This window comes from Gymnoscopelus braueri (genome assembly GCF_963280865.1).
Source record: "Gymnoscopelus braueri genome assembly, chromosome: 4".
Taxonomy (NCBI): Eukaryota; Metazoa; Chordata; class Actinopteri; order Myctophiformes; family Myctophidae; genus Gymnoscopelus; species Gymnoscopelus braueri.
This window is the reverse complement of record NC_137605.1, coordinates 32853903-32874719: the sequence shown is the minus strand read 5'-3', so window position 1 is coordinate 32874719 and position 20817 is coordinate 32853903. Positions and strand designations below refer to the sequence as shown.

The following is a 20817-nucleotide window of genomic DNA, read 5'->3' as shown; positions in this document are numbered from 1 at the left end:
AACCAGCATCTTGAGCGTGTGGAAGGAGGTCCTTCCTTGAAAGCTAGACTAGATTATGGTCTGGCTGCAAATGGCTCATTGCAATTTTGCCTAGCTGGTAGCTTACTGTAGGATCATCGTCGTTTCCTATTTAGTAAACAGGCTGTGATCAATGTGTCCCCTTGTGACAATTGTTACTGAGACAAGCAGGTCCAAGACCTTCACATAATATGTTTCCCTGCAGAGTGTTAATTCACGTGTAGATATAAGGCTAATTAGGCCACGTGCTGGGGGGTGGGAGTGGGGCATCTGTGTTTTGATTTTCATTTACTTATTCATTGGACGGTTTTATTGACAAGGCATTTAATTATTCAGCACCAATATTCATACAGCTACACAGAAAAAGAGATCAGACCTATAGGGCAGCCACAGTACATCCACAGATTTCAAATGTTGGTTCACTGAGTTCTGTCACTGAAGCAACTGGGAACTGAGTTGCCTTGATTACCGTGACAGTCCTAACTCACCCAAGGGAGGGCATGACTCATTTATTATCCTTGTCAAAAAAATAAAGAGCCTGCGTGGGGAATACACATCAGTGGCCTTCCAGTAACATTAACAAGCTTCTTTTCTCTGATCTTAGGCTACCGCTGTGATGTTGGAGGGGAGCAGTGGTGGTGCTGGTAGTGTGTAGCCTACAAGAGACAGATTGGTAGGACAGATTCAGTCAACACAGATCATTCAATACTTTGCCTGTATGTGTTACGGGTGACGCAATAATGACGTACGTAAGCACCTGGCTTTGTCTTTGGCTGACTGTTTTGCTCTGTTCGTTTGTTGACATTGTTAGTGTTATTTATTCTGACCTTTTACAAAGCCTGACTTACATTGCGATTCAAAGACTCACAGTTGTCTAATTGCTGTATAATCTATTGGTATGCCAAATAACTGTCAATTCTTTTGACCTTTCCACCGTTTTGTCCGCTTCCATCCAGGTGCATTTGGTTGCAAGCTTGTGGATCAGCTATTTTCGGCAAAGAGGTTTGGTGTAGAGGGAAAAAAGAGCAGACCAAGTACAGAGCCAATGGTCAAGTTTGCAAATATTTTAGGGCTTAAGTGCTTAATTGTCTGAAAATACAAATTAACATTAATCCAACATCAATAGAAAAGATAAGTCAACAAACCCCCAAAACAACATTAATTTACACAAAACTAATGATAGTGCTGTCAAACAAGTCTATGGAGCTATCAATGAAATATATGAAAAGGTTTAATCTCCAACATCATTTTATACATATATGTAGTGTGGGGGTCCCTGCTTCATCACTCTCTCAGCTAAGGGGTCCTTGGGTACCCCTGATGTACAGCAACATGAAGGAGTGCTTCGCCATCAATTGAGTAGCTGGCTCCTTGCTCTAATTCAACCTCCAAAGGCTCCAATGCATGACAGATGCCAATGCGTGGGTCATTTGTTGGTACTGTATCTCTACCACGGTAACATTTTAAGTGAAAAGTGATTGTAAAGGTTAGCCGATGGCGGCTTCCAATTTTTTCCCACCATTTTTATTTTTCACCTCAGAGTCACCTAAGTCCCATGCAGGAATGTGTACAGTGAGGCCCCAGGCAAAATACTTAAATAACAAAATCTGGCCCAAAAATATGTTTGTTTGTGTGTAAACTGTGAACTGTGTTGGCATAAGAAATGTGAGTGTCATCCATATAATCTATGACTGCTGCACACAATGTCCGCTATCTTTAACAACAAATGTACAAAAGCCCAGAAAACTATAACATGTAACATGCAAGTCATGCAACTCATACACATGCTTTTTGACCATGAGAACATTGGAAGAACATTGACACTGTGTCCTCCAGCTGTGATCCCACAGTAAGTGGGCAAACTGCATTAATATAAAGTATGACGATGACTAGGACTCCGTTTCAGATGCATCCTTGAGAATAAAAACAGTTCTATACATGCATACCGACACAGTTAATACCACTTGGACAACTACACATTGATGGAGATACTGCAAATTACTTAAACAAAAACAATTGTACTATATCACTTAAGTGTTAATCCGGATAGAAACTGAATGGCATGTTGTCTCCCATTTCTCATCCCCAGCCACAACTGTGCGACACCATGCCACGCCTTTTACAAGGTCGCCCAAAGTTGCTCTTAGCCACATCAAAATTGGAATGATTTAGCAGGCTGTGAATCACTGTCTTGCTTAAGGACTATGCTCTTGGCTGGAATCAAACCTGTGACCTTGCACTTAACAGAGCCACCAGCCATACTGCTGCATGTGCTCACTGCCTCCGCTGCTTTCTTGGCTTTGGGATTCCAGCATATTAATCTTTAACTATTGCCAGATGGACAGGAACAGGCAAGGAGAACGAAAAGAAGGCTGCAGCACGGTATTGTGGATAGATTTGTTCAGCATGGTCGCCTGCCCATCCGGCAACCATGGCGACATGAGATGAAGTAGTTACAGGATGATGGCTCTACGGGATCTGACATCACCCTCTTTTGGGAAGTCATGGCTGCAGGGCGAAGAGGTCATGGCGAGGAGAAGACTGACGTCAGTGAATGTTTGAGTTACCGCTCTGTTGACACTGTGCTTATGAACTAAAATTTTGTAAATCTAATTAGTTTCCATTCACAGCCAACAGTTATCTCCACGGTCACTGAATCTGTTGGAGCTTGATGCTTCTCTTCTCCTCTTTCGTCCCTTCATTCCTGCATTAACTTTTTTAACGTCTGCCAAGGCATTGTAATTGAGGCATGTTAATTGCATTAAAAGCTCATGTTGTTTTACGATTTGACTGCTGAACTGTGAAGGCAAAAGAACACACTGTAATTGCTTGATAAACATCCGATCAAATAACTGATGATTAATTAACAGGCCTTTTGCGTCATTTGTACCCTTTGTTCCATCCATGATTCAACCACTTAAGCCCTATTTTATACTTTCTCTTACGGACATAGATGATCTAAAAGCCCACAACGTGTGGCCTTGTTGAAATGTCTGACATTAAAAACTGAAAATGTTCACCTTCATCTACCCTGAAGAAGACCTATATTGTGTCAAAACATTGGTAAAATAAAAAAAGTTATTGCATCGTGGCTACGAGCTGTGCGATATACAGTATATCTCCCGTGGTCAGCACCTCCTCACAACTGGTGTGCGCTCCTGTTCCATTGTTTACCTACAAATACCCAAATTAGGGACACCATATTCAAATATGTTAACCATATCGACCAACCGTTTCCCCCAAATGTCTTCATCTATGCCTAATAAAGGAGATCATTTCTCATTTACAACTGTACAAAACATTTGATTAGTGCTGACAACTTTTTAGTATCCAGACTTTCCAGAGGGAGACATTGCGAAGACTGCAAAACATTAAGTATGAAAATCATTGTAATAATAAATACACACCATGTCATTACAAAACTGGATGACAGGATGAAAAGACAAAGGGTCAGTGAAGAAAGACAAAATCCATTCTGCATCTTTGTTTTGAAAAGGCCTATGATAGGCAGGAGACAATGGACTTTGTAGATGAATGATGAAGCGTTTTAAGGCAGAACGTGCGGCTGATGCTATACCCCATGTGGAGACGTATGCTACTTTGCTCCTTGATTAGGAAATCCTGTCCAAAAATACACATGATTAACACAGCACTGAGGAGTCAGGTTGGAGCGAGAGAACGCAAAAGACAGCGCAGCAGGGCTGAAAAAATGAAGGCTTATTTTGAGCAGCAGAGGCTGATATGAGGGACCTTATTCTCATTCATTGTTAAGCTCATAAGACTGTCAGGGCTCTTTCCTTTAGGCAAACATCCATCTCTTCAACAAAAATGCCAGACTCCTTGCATGACTTGCTCTAGTTTATACTTTATTTTATCGTACTGACAAGACCATGCCTGAATGTTAAAACAGATCAGACACAACTTAGGTATTGTGAATTGTATTAGGCTATTTTTTTAATTTGTTTAAATTTGTTCAGAGGGGGCGTAACAGTCCGAGTGAGGGGGGGGGGGGGGGGGGCGATACCCCCTTTCGGCCTCCGTGGCGCCGGGCCTGCTGTCAAGATACATCATCTGGAAACAAATATCAGACAATCGTGAATGTTCCTTTTAACAGTGGTGTTAATAAATTGAATTACATTAATGTATTTAATGAATATGAATTGATTGTGGAGGACTGGGTGAAGTTGGATCCGAACCAAAAGGTTATTTTAGGAGAGTAGAAATGGAGGCAGTGATGAATCACTTGTTGTGCTGAGGCTAACCAATTATGCTACATTTCAGCACAAGATAAAGCTACCTAGAGATGCTGCCAAAGGCCTTTGGCTGTTAGCCTGTGATAGCCTGTTGTGTCACACTGGTTGCTTTTCACATGGAAGAAAGTTAGATGTGGGCTTAAGGGTAAAGTAGACAGACATTAACCACTTACAATCTGGCTTCCCTCTGTACGGTGTGACATTATGGCGAGAATATATATACTGTAGATCTGCTATTTTAGCTATTCATCATACAAGTATATAGGGCAAGTGGTTAAGAACAGAACACACTGGGAGACAAACACACTGAAACGGAAGAAATTATACCTGTGTTGATTTATAACACAGTTGATTTGGAACTCCACATTGGAATTGGAATCAACGAAACATCTGGGATTCGCGGCTGGAGCTCTCCATACGCTCCTGGCCATGAATTCGGCTAGAAAGAACGTGCCCCCGACAGGACGCATGGACCGAAGATATATAATCATCCTCTTTCTTCTCCTGTCGGGTGATATCCACGTTAATCCAGGCCCAGTTACCACCAGGCAAACTACTGCCCGTCTGGCGTGGGAGGAAAACTTTGCCAACGTTGCTAGCGTTGCTAACGTTGCTAACGTTGCCAACGGCAACGGGGAACAACAACAACGCCACGCTAACACCACTAGCTTTCCGTCCCAGCAAGCCAACGCACCCTCGGACTACATCGACACTGCAGCCGTCCTCGACGCACCACGACGTCCGACGGAGAGACGCTGCGCGACCAAAGAAGCCGATCCACGGACACTTCAGGCGGCGCAGGGACCAGGATGGACCTCCGAGAACACAGACGAAGCCCCCCCCCAACCCCCAAGCTCCACAGCTGGTTGCTTACCTCCGAGAACCAGACGAAGGCCCCCCCCAACAGTCACGATCAGAGACCTCAAAAACTACAAGAGTGAGGACTTAGATCACAGGCTAGAGGAACAGGACTGGTCCGACGTACTAAACAGCACACAGGTAGATGAATCTTGGCTTGGCTTCAAAACCAAATTCATTCAAATTTTGGACAGTGTGGCTCCCATGAAAACCATCAGGGTCAAAACCCGCTCGGTACCATGGATGAATTCGGACATCCTTACTGCCATGAAAGTCAGAAACAAAAAGTGTTCTGAGTTTCATAAAGGTAGGATCAAACTCGCCAAATGCTTTAACAAAGGTCTCGAATCCCACATAGCTAAACTCGAAAAAGAGAGAAACATGCTAAGAAACAAGGTAATTGGCATGCTCCTGTTAGCAGAAAAAAGCTATATTCTTTACGACCGTAGCCTCAGAACTGGTTGAAAAACTACCCGCTCACTCTGGGTGCTATGGTAAAGAGTATGTTGACTCATTTTACGAAAAACAAGGTGTACACAAAGATGATTTTAAACTCTCCCCTGTGACAACACATGAGGTGTTTAAAAAATTTAGCCACAGGACTCGACAATATCCCGCCAAATTTCTAAAAGACTCAGCCGTCTCCATTGCTCCAATCATTACTCACATAATAAACCTCTCCATCATACAGGGACGGGTCCCTAACGACTTCAAAAAAGCAAGGGTGACCCCTCTGTACAAAAAAAGAAACCAACTAGAAAAAGTGCTCCTCGGAGCACAAGTCTCCGCCAGGTCAGGTAGGTTATTATGGCCTCCTGGTGGCGCTATAATAGGCCAATGTGAAAAGGGTGCCATTTCTTCTTAGGCCTTGCACGGCAATCGGACACTGCATTCATGAGTTGAGGCATTTTGTTCCAAAAATGTGGTTTGCTAAATTAGACCAGCTGGTGGAGCTATAACAGGCCAATGTGAAAAGGGTGGCATTTCTTCCTTGGCCTAGTGGGAATGTGTGTGCAAAATTTCACAGAAATCGCACACTGCGTTCATGATTTGAGGAATTTTGTTCAAAACGGACCTATACTGCAAACTTTAGAAGCCAATGTTAGCCAAGTAGTATAGAATATGAAGTATCGGACACATCCATCTTGATCACATGACTATAGAGAGACTGTGTACCGATTTGCGTGATTTTTGAACAGAATCTGAAGGAGTAAGAGCAAAAAAATTTGTATTTCAAAACTCAGCCTCCTGGTGGCGCTCTAAAAGGCATATGTGAAAAATGCACGGCAAAGGTTTTTCCTTGGCCTCTAAGGAGTGTGCATGCAAAGTTGCACGCAGATCGGTGCAGTTATAACTAAAAACGTGAATCGGCCTGTTATAGCGCCACCATGAGGCTGATTTGAAAGTTTTCAAGTGACATTTCTTCCTGGGCCAAGTGGGAATGTACGTGGAAGATTGCACAGAAAGTGCATGCTGCGTTCATGATTTGAGGCATTTTGTTCAAAATGAACCAATCCTGCTAACTTTGGAAGCCAATCTTAGCCAATCAGGATGGAATATGGAAAATCGGACAGACCCGTGTTGATCACATGGCTATAGAGATACTGTGTACCCATTTGCGTGTTTTTTGGAGAAAATCTGTAGGAGTCATATCCAAAAATGTGTTTTGCAAAAGTCGGCCTCATGGTGGCGCTATGACAGGCTGATCTGAAAAATGTGGGGCAGAGGTTCTGCTGGGACATCCAGGGAGTGTGCGTGTGCAGTTTCACAGCGACCGGGCCAACGGTGGCGGAGATTAGCTGGTCGCAGACAAGGACGGACACACGGACACACGGACGGACGGACGGACGGACGGACGGACGGACGGACGGAGGGTAAAACATACTCTCTCGCCATGCCTTTCGGCCTGGCGGAGACAATTAGACCCTGGCAACTACCGCCCTATTTCTATTCTTAGCTCCATCTCGAAAGTCATGGAAAAAATAGTCTATGAACAGGTCGATAAGTATCTTGCCAAGAAAAATCGAATTTACAAATTCCAATCAGGTTTCAGAACAAACCACTCCACTGACACATGCCTTCTCTATTTGAACGACTCTATCAAACAAGATGTCGGCAATGGCAAATATTGCGGCATGGTCATGCTGGACCTCCAGAAGGCCTTTGACACCGTTAATTACCCAATTATGATCGATAAGCTCAAAGCAATAGGTTTTGATGATACGTCGGTGAGCTGGATGAGATCCTACCTGGAAGGGAGGGAGCAAGTGGTGGAAGTAAACGGCACCCAGTCCCCTCCCCTCCCAGTGACTTGTGGTGTTCCGCAAGGAAGTATACTAGGACCTTTACTGTTCCTGATATATGTGAACGATATGTCTTCAGCTTGCGACTGCAAACTGTTCCTGTTCGCAGATGACTCGGCTCTGCTGGTCTCAGACAGGAACAGGCTGCAGGTTGAGAAAACTCTCAGCTCTGAACTCAACAAGATCTGCATCTGGCTCTCCGACAACAAACTATCATTACACCTGGGTAAAACTGAATCCATCCTCTTTGGGTCCAGTCCTAACCTTAGCAAGGCTGAGAGCTTCACGATCAAAGTGGGTGATGATGTTATCACAAGAAAGGAGGAAATCACCTACCTGGGTTCCATCTTGGAGGCAAACCTCTCCGGTAACAAAAACGCCGAAAGAGTGATCAAAAAGGTTAAGAACACGCTTTTTGAATAGGATTGGACGTCTAGTCAGTAAGAATACTCTGAAGATTCTTGCAGGGGCCCTCATACAAGGTTATTATGATTATGCATGCACTTCATGGTATCACAACACCTCCAAGGCCTTAAAAACAAGGCTCCAAACATCCCAAAACAAACTAGTAAGGCTACTTCTTGGCCTCAATTACAAAACCCATCTAACCCCTGCTCATTTTGCTAGGATTGGATAGCTTAGGGTTGAGGACAGAGTACAGCAACTTGCTATGGGCCTGGTCTTCAAGATACACCACAACATTGGGATCCCCCTGTATTTGTCTAAATACTTCCTATATGTTAATGAAGTCCACGATCATAACACCAGAGGCAGCTCCACAAATCATGTGCAACCCAGATTTGGCTCAACAAAGGGAATGAACTCGTTCTCATGCTATTCATCAAAAATGTGGAATGCCCTACCAAAAAAAGTAAAGGAGTGTAAAACCCTACTCACTTTCAAAACTGCCCTAAAGATACACCTTCAGCAGGCTGCAATTCGAAAATGGCCCCTGTCTAAGTCTTAACCCCCCCCTACCCCACCCCCATTTCTTTTTCTTCTCTTGTACATTTTTTTTCACTCTTCATACCAGTAACCTGTAAGCTGATTGTATGACATTCTGTATAGTAGTGTGTATATCTGTCTGTCTCTTATATGTCATCATGATTTGTGTGCATGGGGATCTCATCTTAAACAAGCTCAGTGCTTAATGAGTCTCCCAGTTTAGTAGACCTTTGTATTGTGAATTTGTACTTCCATGTACTGATGTTCTCATGTCTTACTAAATAAAGTACATCAATCAATCAATCAATGCACTGAAGTTTTCTGTTGTATAATCATGACAACCCATTGCTACACTAGGTTTTGTTGCTAACAATAATACACTAGACGCTGAAATATGTAGATTATGCAGGCAATTCGTCATTGGGAGAATGTATCCAACCGAGGACCGACATACATGTATTTAGTCATGCTCTACACCAGCAGCTTATGCGGATTGGTCATGTGCCGTATCATCAGGGTAGATACAGCCCAATCAGCGCAGGCTTAACAACCCCTCTATCTTTTATCACACAAGCACCCAGAGCAAATAAAGGTCTATATTGTATATCACAGCTATGGACATTTATTTGGCGTGCCAACAACACCTATAGTGATATAATCATGATATACCATGGCCTCTCAAATGTTTTATTGTTTAAATAATGACTGCAGCACTACTGTATATATAATCCCTCAGATAATGTCACAGTATGTTGTTATTAGAATATGATGCTGAAAAAGAGGTCTTTAAGAGTCTTGCTCTGTTGCTAGTGGCAAACACTAGGAACAAAATATATCACTGTTCCATACTAAAGGACTTGCATGTGTGTGTGTGTGTGTGTGTGTGTGTGTGTGTGTGTGTGTGTGTGTGTGTGTGTGTGTGTGTGTGTGTGTGTGTGTGTGTGTGTGTGTGTGTGTGTGTGTGTGTGTGTCAAATTGCAACTAAGCTTTTGGTAATGATCACTTCAATGAAGCTAAGAATGATCCAGGGGGAAACTACCAGCTCTGCAAAAGATTAACCACTTTTGTATTGAGTTTTGGGAGAAACACATTTGAGGAGACAATTAGCTTCTTTTTGCGGACTGAATTCAGTTATCCAACGCTGCCGTTGACAGTGAATCCTGAAAATCTATTTTTCATAAACCTGGGGGCATTGCTCTGCATTTCTCTGTATAGACGTATTTCATCAGATGTGCTGGGGAAATCTGTGTGGAATTGTGCACAACGCACTCATATCCACTCTACCCATAAATGATTAGAAAAACTCCCACAATTAACCATTTAACCCAATAAATGTCCAAGTCACTGCCAAAAGGCGGATCGGCACCCACAAGGCAAGTGTCACAGTCACTGGAGGAGGAGAGGAGACTGCAGCACTCTCTCCACTGAGTGACCGAGCCTGGACCCATTAGCTGTCAGTCGCATTGTCAACAAATGTTATCCAACACAGAACATAGACTAGTGTTTCCAACAGTGGGTTGGACCCATATTTGGGTCATGGACATAATGGGTCGTGAGTAAATATCCCCTTTTTTGTTTCCTACATAAAAAAAATACATTTCAAAAGATTTTCCAAAAATGTCCAGAAAATCAAAACATTGTTCCAAAGATTATTATTTTTTAATCAAAGAATTTCCATAAAAAAAACTAAAACAAGAAGTAGTGAAAACTGCAGATCTACAAGCTCTGTAGAAGCTTGTAGAGCAGCTTGTAGATCGGTTGTGAGCTTCAAGATCTGCTATTTTCACTAGTTTGGGTCCCGGTAGCATCGTTCCCAGCCTTCACTCATCTGCGAAGAGAAAAGCCTGGTCACGACCTAATGCAGATATATCCCTATAGACACTCTATAGCGACTGGACTTCCGTCCTACATATTTCCCCCAGAGATGATCTTTTTCGACCAATCACAACACTCGTTTCAACAGATTTGTAAAGTGTCAACGTCATTTCCTTGGGCGGTACTTCCGCCAAATTTCGGTACTTCCTTTTAGAAACTCAACCGGCTAGGTCTTGCCCAGCGTGGGGTTCCGGGAGACATTTCAGAAATTTCGGTAGCACTTGCTATGCATCCTATGTGTATAACGCATCATGAACATACTTATAAGGCATTATAATCTGCTCATAACCCTGTATAATCAGATTTATAAGAGCTTATAAATACTCATACTGCTTTATAACCATAACCATAACACATTATAAGGCCTTTTATAATGACTTATAAGTATCAAGTGTTATAATACTTCATAATTGCTACCAAATTGGTAACAGTTGTTATGCATCCCAAATTAATTCTCATAGTTATAATCCATTATAATCAATTGATAATGCTTTCTTATCACTGTTATAATGTGTCATAACCATTATAATGCATTATTATAATGCATTATACTACGATTATAAGTTATTATAAGTGGTCATTTCTTACTTTATGATCATTTTATAAGGCTTTATTATCATGTTTATAATGCCTTATTATCACTTATAAGGCGTTATACTGTGAACATTTGTGACATTATGATCATTTTATAAGGTGGTATTTTTACATTTTTATTGCCTTTAAATCACTGTTATAATGCATTATAATTACTATTATAATGCATTACACTATGATCATAAGTTATTATAAGTGGCCATTTGTTACTTTATGATCATTTAATAATGCTGTATTATAACGTCTAGAATGCCTTATACTCACTGTCATAACGTTTTAATCACTGTTATTTTAATCACTGTTATAATGCCTTATTGTCACTTATAATGCATTATAACTGTGATTATAATGCATTATGACAGTGATAATAAAGGATTAATTATAATGGATTATAACTATGAGAATACATGTTGGGTTGCATAGCAAGTGTTACCAAGTGGGTAGCAATTATGAAGTATTATAATACTTGACATTATAAGTCATTATAACATGCTGTATAATGTGTTATGATTGCATTATACATTGTTATGAATATTTATAACTGTAATCATCAAGTGTTATAAGCATAATACAATGTATTTATACTTGAACTTATAAGTCATTATAACAAGCTTTATAATGTGATATGGTTATGGTTATAGAGCATTATGAGTATTTATGAGCTCTTATAAATCTGATTATACAGGGTTATGAGCAGATTATAATGCATTATAAGTATGTTCATGATGCGTTATACACATAGGATGCATAGCAAGTGCTACCGAAATTTCTCTTTTGAGTCTCAACCTAAAAAGTTTGGGAACCACTGACATAGACTATTCCACTGAGTGTAAGAACAGCAAAGAAACATCACATTTATAATCGTTTCTGCTTAAGCTCCCCTCGCCACGCTGTCACCGTGACCAAAACACTCTCCATGAAATTCTGCATAAAGGATCTGCAGAGTGCACAAGGCCTCTTGAAACACCTCTTCAATCCCCTTGACTTGCAGTATAGGAGGGCAGCGTGACTCCTCTCCACAGATTAGCATGTGTGCTTCTTTCAAAGGGATACTTTGACATTTTATTATTGCTGCTTATATTTCCTGTAGGCATGCTACTTATGACATGGGAGTTTACATTAGTCTGAGAGAACAATAAGAAGGTGTGGAGAAAGTATGTGCCAGGTTTATACTAAATAGGGCTACATATTATCCATTATATCATTATGAATTATTGGGGTGAATTTTATGTAGAGTGTAAAAAGACAGGAAACCAAGGGCAGAGAGAGGGGAAACATACGAGACATGTCAGGAGTTGGACTCAAACCTGGGGCCTCACAACGGAAAAGGAGCACATGCTCAGCGCACCAACCACCAGAGCCACCAGACCCCCCATCATTAACCACTTGAACACTAACATACCTATTCTGGGAGCGAACATTCGGCAAAAATAGAAGATCTAGTTAACTAGTTAGTAGATCGGCTATAACTAGACAAGACAGATAAGGTATTCACTCAGGTGGTATAATGGTCACTATCTGATCCTGCTGGCGGATTGAATCCCACCTTTTTTTGTGTGCTTCCCCAGTGCTTGTCTTCCGGTAATGTATTACTATCTACTACAACTAGTCTGTCTTAATTTGACGGTATTACTAGGCCCTAACACCTAGCGGCTCTCCATAACACTTGCCATAAGTATTGTCTGTAGCAAGATTCAGTTTAGCGCTAGTCTCTCATAGCCAGACAACTATTCCACAATCTCCGAATGCTATATAGAGTCTGGAACTACATCTCCCGAAATCCGAGAGGAAGCTGGCACTTCCGTTCACGAAAATATATTTCAAAATATCTTTATATTTTATTTTATAATTTCCATTTCTGCTTAGCATCAAGCTATATATCGTCGGTGTCCGGGACGAACCAGCTAACTCCAGTTTCAGCTTTTTTTTTTTTTTCATAAATCAACGCTATTGAACACCCTTTACGTTTGTGTAAAAAATCTAAACATTTGAACCAATGAAAAGTATTAAAAAGCGCCTCTGACGAAACCTCCCAACTCCATTGGATCCTCAAACTGTCCGTCAAAAACAAACAACTCCCCCTCTCTACTCTGCTGCAGCCTTTTCACAACACAGAACAGAGCGCGCTGTGCAGTGAATTAGGAGGAATATCACGTAAACAAACTCCCCGTAGTCTGTTAAAACTATGCAGTGTACCTGTTTATCAAACTTAGCACTGACGCTAATGTTATGAAAACAAGTAATTATATTTCTAAAATCTATGAAGTGTTTAATGAAGAGAGCAATGTGACAAGAAGAAAGGAGTTGGTAGCATTTCTGTCGGACTCGCGCTAGTTCTACTGAAACTCCAATTCTGTGAACCCCTCTTTGCAAAAGTTATAGTAATATTTAAAGTCCTGTTTATTATTGTTGGCCTATATAAGTGTCATGAAGCATCAGGGCATTAATTCACACGTTGTTGTGATGCATTGTGAGCTTGGAGATCCATTGTTAGCTTTTGGAAATTTGTACCCTTTTGAAACCTCTCCCTCGGCAGCGAGTGGAGCTATTGTTGTTTGGACACATCAGCTTGATTTCTGCTCGTCTGAAACTACTATCTCCACTTGCGCTGGATTTGGGTAAAGTGGTGATAATATAATGACACATGCAAGTATCTGACGATATATAAAGTCACTATACCAACTTTGATGAGGCAGTATTGCTTTGTTTTAAAAATATAAGGTTTTCTTCATTTCCTGAAAAACGTATATTTTGTTTTTTCATTTCCTGAACAATGAGCGTTTTGGAGTTAGCAGGTTCGGGCTGGACAGCAGAGATATACTTAGTTAATACATTTGCGTGACTGTAAAGACGAAACGGAAGTGGGGAGGAGGCTTCACATCCGCTTTATATTTTGATCATGATCAGAGCATCCGAGTCCCAGACAGGAAACATTTGAAAATTGTGGGAGGCAACAGTCTGGCCACGCGAGGCTAGTTTAGCGCTAACTCATCTCTCATTCAAAGCAAATGCCCACAAACGCCTTTAATTATTTCACAAAAACATTTTATTTTACATAGTTGTATGATACTACAGAATAAGATACAATAAATTATTACCTATGTGTTTTTGTTACTTTTTTGGGTGATAAACAATAATAATTAATATAAATTAGACCATACCTTCTCCTACATCCTGACTACTCTCACCAAGCTCACCACTGATGTGACCTCCTGAATAATTTTAGGTGGTATTATATAGGGATGACTTCATTCATCATGTTGTGATGAGGTTAAGGGACGGTTCATCAAATGCTTGTCCTCTGCTGATGAGTCCAAAGCAAAAGGTCATGCACCAATGGGGATGATCAATTAAGAGTATTGTATCGTCCCGAGAGGGAAATAACTTTTCTGCATTGACACAGCAGATGGCTTCCTGAAGAAGAGTGCTTCGGGGGCAGCTAGTAGGGTTAGGTGTCTTGTTCAGGGACACTTTGACTAGCCGGTTGGCTAACTGGCTATCAGCTAACTGTCACACACGCATGTGTGTGTGTGTGTGTGTGTGTGTGTGTGTGTGTGTGTGTGTGTGTGTGTGTGTGTGTGTGTGTGTGTGTGTGTGTGCGTGTGTGTGTGTGTGTGTGTGTGTGTGTGTGTGTGTGAGAGAGAGAAATCAATAGGAAGCGTAGATATAGATTATAAGATATTATAATGGCATGAGATATAATGAATGTTGCTGTTGTTTCGGTGTCATACTATAGCCTGGATATGAAGCCATACAGGTGACCATTACTGAGCTGTTCTGTTGTAAAATATAAAAACTAGCAATGAAAGTCTGTTTTCTGATAACAGAAAATAAAAAATAACTGGAACCTTTGTGTGTGTCTGTGCATGCATGTGTTAAGCCCTGAAAGCCATTTGATGCATTGCTCTGCTTCAAATTCACACCTGGTTTGATCAAGCAAAATCAGTCTGCTGCTGTGAGCCACAGAACACCTCAACTGCCAACATTTAGGCTCCAAACGCCCAATACTTGATGTTTATCTAGTGATTAATTTTTACTAGGTAGATATTTGTATAGAAAGGCCTAACCAGGGACTGGGGTCGCAAATTAGCCTCGGCTATAAACCCCAAATACAATGCAACGGTTTCATGTTTTTATAACTTGATACATTTACGTCGATTTTTTGTCCCCTGTCAAATAAATAAGAAAAAAACAATGCAAACCTTTTAAACATTCCAGATGTCACAATGGCTCACTACAGTAAATGTCATTTTTCAACAACTGGCCTACTCCATTAGGGTTGTGAAAATCAAGGATTGCAAAAGCATTGGCTAGCATGATAATAAAATGATAATAAAATAGTGACGTGTTCTTCAAGTCAGGGAAATGTTCATACAGTTGAACGTTGTTGGGCAATAATGTTTAAATGTAAAGCATACCTTGTTTTTAACAATATTATTGAAGAATAACTCATTTCATACAGTACTAGAATGATGTCATGGGATGAAGGACCGCGCCCGCGTGCGCGCGCACACACACACACACACACACACACACACACACACACACACACACACACACACACACACACACACACACACACACACACACACACACACACACACACACACACACACACGCTCGCATGCACACATACACCTTTTCTTAAAAGCAAGAAGTCTGTTGTACAATAATTAACAAAACAATGGCTACAAATTAGATCAAATTATGACTGCATGTGATAGGACCCAAGGCATAAGGCATATGATAATTTGTTAACAGAGCACTGTGGCACGACTCATTATTGGTTATTTGGAAAGTTGGCAACCTAGGAATTTAAACTTACTGTACTGTGACACTTATTGTATGTAAGCGCACCAGTTAAAATGTAGAATGTGAATCACAATAGACTAAAATACATTAGCCTAATGTGAGTTTGTTTAGCAGGAAATACCTACAGATCTGATAGGCTGACTGTTTCCATATACGGCAACAGGGCTCTTGACCTCTGTTAATAAATGTCCTGTCAGGAGAGGTTTTTCTACCGTGTGGGAACAAGAGAAGCAAGCTCATTGAGAACCTGTTGAAAGCTTGTCTATATTTGTTTGTGCTTTCAACTGGCAAAGAGATCCTTTTACGGCAAAAGGAAGCAGCAAACCAAACGTGGTTTGATTTGTGATCATACAAATTCAAGTAAAAGAATGGTTTCATATGTTTAAGATGTACTGGACATTTAAGTGATTACAGCAGCAGATTTATGCCGTACAGGTTGAGTTAGTAACAAATCATTTATTTTATTTTATTCTATTGTCAAAAGGCAATACTTTTCCTTTTGTTTGTTTACTGTGTTTTGTTTCCAATTGTATTGCCCTAGAAAGTGATTCTCCCAATGTCTTGTGCATTCTAGAAATCTGCTGCATCATTCACTGATGCTGACTTTCCATCTTGTCCTCAGGGCACACCATTTACAGCTCTGAGCCGTCTGGCCTGTAGCGCTCATCGATTGGGCTCATATTTCTGGCTCAGGCTGCCTCTGTGATGGTGCCCTGCAGCAGGGATCAAAAGCTAATGCCCTGGCTAACAAGCCACACTGCCAATCCAGCTCAGGGGGATAAAGGGGGGCACAAATTGCACGGTGAGATGGCCACGCGATAGTGAAACCAGAAACAGCATGTGACGCACAAACACACTCTCCCAAGAGCACAAAATGTCTCGTTAAAACTGTGCCGCTGAACCAACTACTAAATGGTTTAACAGAAAATTACTTGTACATCTTGTTTGTGTCCTTTTAATGTGAGTGCATGATATGCAATGCACGTGTTAAATAAATGTGTGTGCATTTTAGCACTTGTGCATACGTGTGTGTATGTGCATGCAGGTGTGGGTCTGTTGTGACAGGCAACTCATAATGTGCAAGGACAATCTTGATTAATTTGTTACATTGTGGTCCAGTAAGATAACAGAAAGGCTGTGTTTTGTCTCCTGGTAGGAGCAGTATAGTACTTTAACTGAAAGGTTTAAAGGTCAAAGTGGGAAGATGGCAAACGTATGCATTGAGCAGGCAGTGTGCATATCATTGCATGGTGTTCATGTATGCGTACATTAACTGGTTAATGTGGACATGAAACAATAAGACCATAAGTAACCTATTCATACTGTAAGTCAAGTCTGTATCAAAGATCACTACTGTATACTGTGGTCGATATACTAATCTCATTCAGTTATTCATCAAAAGACCTTCAGGTGCAAAACTGGAGTGGGTATACACAAGGTAATGATATACTCAATTATATTTTCAGTATACACACTGTACTGTCTGATCATCTGGACTTGAACCAACGTTATTGGTTCAAGTCATGCTAATGTCTTTCTATTGTGTTGAATGTTGCAATGACAATGAGCTTATTAGCTGTGTTGTAAATATCAGACCCATTTTCCATCTCTATTCCTCCACTTCTTTAGCTTACATTTCTGTCAATTAACCTACCAATCAATCATTTGGCACAGTCTACAGAACAGCTTGTAATCACTGTGACCTAAAGACCTTGGAGGATATTGCTTCAAGTAGACATGTAGTTGCCCATTTCCAACTAGAAGTGCATTATGTAGTGTTGAATATAAGCTGCACTTTGGATCAGAGAAAGAAAAGATCAAAACTATTTAATTTACTGATAATTATAGCTCTGACACAGTCAGCGACAGGGGTGATTTTTCTCTCTAGAGTTGTACTCATTACAACGGTGTAGGTGAGATGACACAAAAGTATGTGATTTGAGATTTACTCAAGTTTGATTAGTTTGATTACATCTTGTGTAATCCACATTGATGTCATCCACATTTCATGTAGTTCTAAAACAGCTCTGTCAAATAATAAATAAACACATTTGTTGGGCAAATATTGTTGTAAAAATGAGTTGTAAAACAAAACAAGCTATTTCCAGCCCTGGGAATAACATACTGCATTTCAAAAAGTCTGTCGACTCACCTCGCCCTGCATGCTGAATATCATTCAGCATTTCTGAGTAGTTCACAGGAGGTTTGTTCTCCTCAAACACACTCTCCTCTAAGGTGATATTGGTCTTCTTCAGCTCCGTGTAGAGGCCCTCCACTGCAAAGTAACACGGCCGGTCGTCCAACTTGTTGTCACTGAACATGAGCATCACATGATGCCAGCCGAAGTGATCACAGATGTTGCGGGCGAACTTGCCAAGTTTCTTGTGTGTAGGGCCTATGTTAGTGATGGACGGATAGGTGCCGCCATCAAAAGCCACAGCTGGGGCACCGGCCGTTACCATGGGAACATCCCAGTGGGTTGTGAAGAGGCCCACGGGGGAGGCGGTGTAGGAGCAACCGGGCCCAATGAAGGCCCATGGGTCATAGGCCAACTTGAGATCCACTGCCATGAGTGGAGCAATGGACTCCGAGCAGATGCCGTTTTTGTCTTCGCTGTTCTTAAAGGCATAGGTCAGATAGTGGTCAGGGAGTAAGGTGGTGTCAGCGTTGACCATTCGGATGGCCCGTTGCAGAGCGGGCCCGACGCGAGGCCAGGCCCAGGGGTAGTCCGTGTTCTTCTGTGGCAAGATGATGGCCAGTGTGACATTTTGTCGCTCTCGGCGATCATGGTGTGCTCGCGTATGGCGACGCGAACCGCGGTGTCGTAAGGTCTTGCAATGGACCTGCTGGAGCTCCAGGCCGAGAAGAGACAGCAGAACCAGCATTACCAACAGGCATCCAACTCCTTCCCTGCAGCAGGCCATCCTCTGTTCAGTAGGTTCGCCAGTTCCAGTACACTTTAATTATTTATGCCAGTGAGCTGAAGGTACACACAGAGAGATATTTGCAAGCATTAAAGAAATATACAGAACTCTATTATTGAGTTTGAAGAAACATGACTGTAACATTCAATTAAAGTAACATTTAGCAAATAATGTATTGTAGGTAGGACACAGACTGTCTTTGCTTTGTCATGGTCGAATTCACACAACAATTTTGCCCACGTCAGGCCTTTGCTAGTCTAGGCCATCATGTGTCATGGGAGAATGACTCCCTCAGAGTACAATTTGTTGCCACAAAAGAGGGATCTTACACGTAAGTAACTGGTGTGTTATAGTTAGGCTTATTACCAGACATTATAGTAAGGGGTAGCTTTAGTTAACATTTGGAATTGGAAGGAGTCAACATTGTTTAAAAAACAGGCCTCTCTTGCACATTATGGGTCTCAAACCCAAAGATAACATACTGTAGGTGATGGAAATGACCCCCTGCTGGGACAGATATTGAAAAATCGATCCATGGGAAAACACATTTTGACACTTGATGTAAAATAGACTTAATTTGGCTATTTACGTAGTGAAATAAATAAAATATTCATTGTAATTTGTAATTATTTTGTATCAGTAACATCTGAAGTAAGTAGAAGATTAAAAGTCTCCATGGGGGACTGCAGGAACTGAGAGATGCACAAAATGCCCCTGACAAACAGCAAAAATATTTTCTTAAGAGTTATTGACAAGAGTTGTTTATATTGAGACCTTTCATAATGTAATAAAAAAAAACGATTTTCCAATGTATTTTACAGCATAAGAACACAAAAGTGCCTGTTGCAGAAAAACAATCAAAAAGTCTGGGTTATCATCACTTAAACTGAAATGATAAACATATCAACAATAGGCTATATTACAATCACAAAGCTGAGGGTCTTTTTTGTTTGCATAATCAAATAACATACTTTTGACAAGTAAGGCTACACAAAATGAAAAGTATCCTAACCTAACACCCGGTAATTAAAACAAAATGAAAGCTGCATAGCCGAAACTTAAGAGGAAAAAGAAAAGGAGATAAAAGAAAGTCGCTCAAAACCAGTGGTTCTCAACCTTTTCAGTACGTGACCCCCCAAAATAATTTGAACTGGGGACCCCCCATCCTGACAAGCACTTGGAATTTTAGGAGAGGCATTACATTTAGTTTGACTCTGTTCCACAGATAAATATTGTGAAAATAGCAGATCTACAAGCTCACATTTTCAAAATGTTTGCCTCTTTCTTATATTATTTGACAATTCGGCCAATGTTGGACCAATTTTTTAAGTATTGTTGTTAGGCAGTAATGGTCTTTTATTTTTCTTTCTTTTTTTTAGATATTAAAAAGGTCTTAAAATTCCTTACATTGTCACTTTACTGTCATCTGGGGACCCCCCCCCCCCCAAATGTTAACAAAGATAATAATAATAATTTTAAAAAGCCTACCTTAAGCATCCGATTTCCACATTTTAGTTGCTCTTTGAGTCTTTTCTGGTCCTTGTTTGCAGAGGAGAGACAGCTCTATCTATCGGCTTGGTGTGTGTAGGCTATACTGTCATGCCAGCAGTCAGACCGACGGCCGAGTCCAGCATGGGTTTGGATCACACAGCACTCTGAAAATAAAGCGCAAATGTCACGCGTTTTTTTTATATTCAATACTCTATCCGGGGGGAAACGAGCAAAACCAGGTAGCTGCTAAGTGTCTGGTCGCGTTGTAGAGGAGAATAGATCAGGCTGAAATCCATGACTCAAAAATAACGGTGCAAGAACAAGAAGAGTCATTTGTCATCATGGGTAAGTGTCCAGGTGGGCTAAGTCTGCGTCTCATTTTGCAAACTTAAAGCGAAAGATCTTGAGCGGTGAGAACTGAGAAGAATATAGTCCTGACATGTGATCAATATGATCTCCTGGCAATCAATGGCATGAAGACATGTAGGCTACCGAGAGTTGGACTACAGTGAATTAATTACTGAGCCCAACCAAGTTGTTCGGATCAATTAAGCTATCTATCCATGGTTGGAAAACGGCTTTGGAGGACGGCGGACAGCTAATTAACGCCAGTGGTCATCAGGCCTAATAGCCCCCCGTGAAAATAAGCCTATCAAGTGTAAAAAAAAAAAAAGAAGAAGTTATGAATCCCAAAAGCTCAATGCTCTGCTGGTGTGCAGGTGCACCAGACAGACTTCACATGTT

The 20817-nt window shown here is 41.1% G+C and overlaps 1 protein-coding gene across 2 annotated transcripts in view; it reads right to left on the bottom strand.

Moving 5' to 3' along the window:
* LOC308083160 (atrial natriuretic peptide receptor 1-like) overlaps positions 1–20817 on the bottom strand; it is an 84824-nt gene that overhangs the window by 62644 nt on the left and 1363 nt on the right. The window contains exons 2-3 of one of the 2 annotated variants that reach the window (XM_080425330.1): positions 20071–20237; positions 17811–18638 (exon numbers count right to left, since the gene is read on the bottom strand). In XM_080425330.1, coding sequence (XP_080281456.1) covers positions 17811–18582 — 772 coding nt within the window. In that variant the 5' untranslated portion in view covers positions 18583–18638; positions 20071–20237. Of the gene's footprint in view, positions 1–17810; positions 18639–20070 lie in introns of both variants that reach the window. The other variant, XM_080425329.1, reaches the window with a different exon arrangement.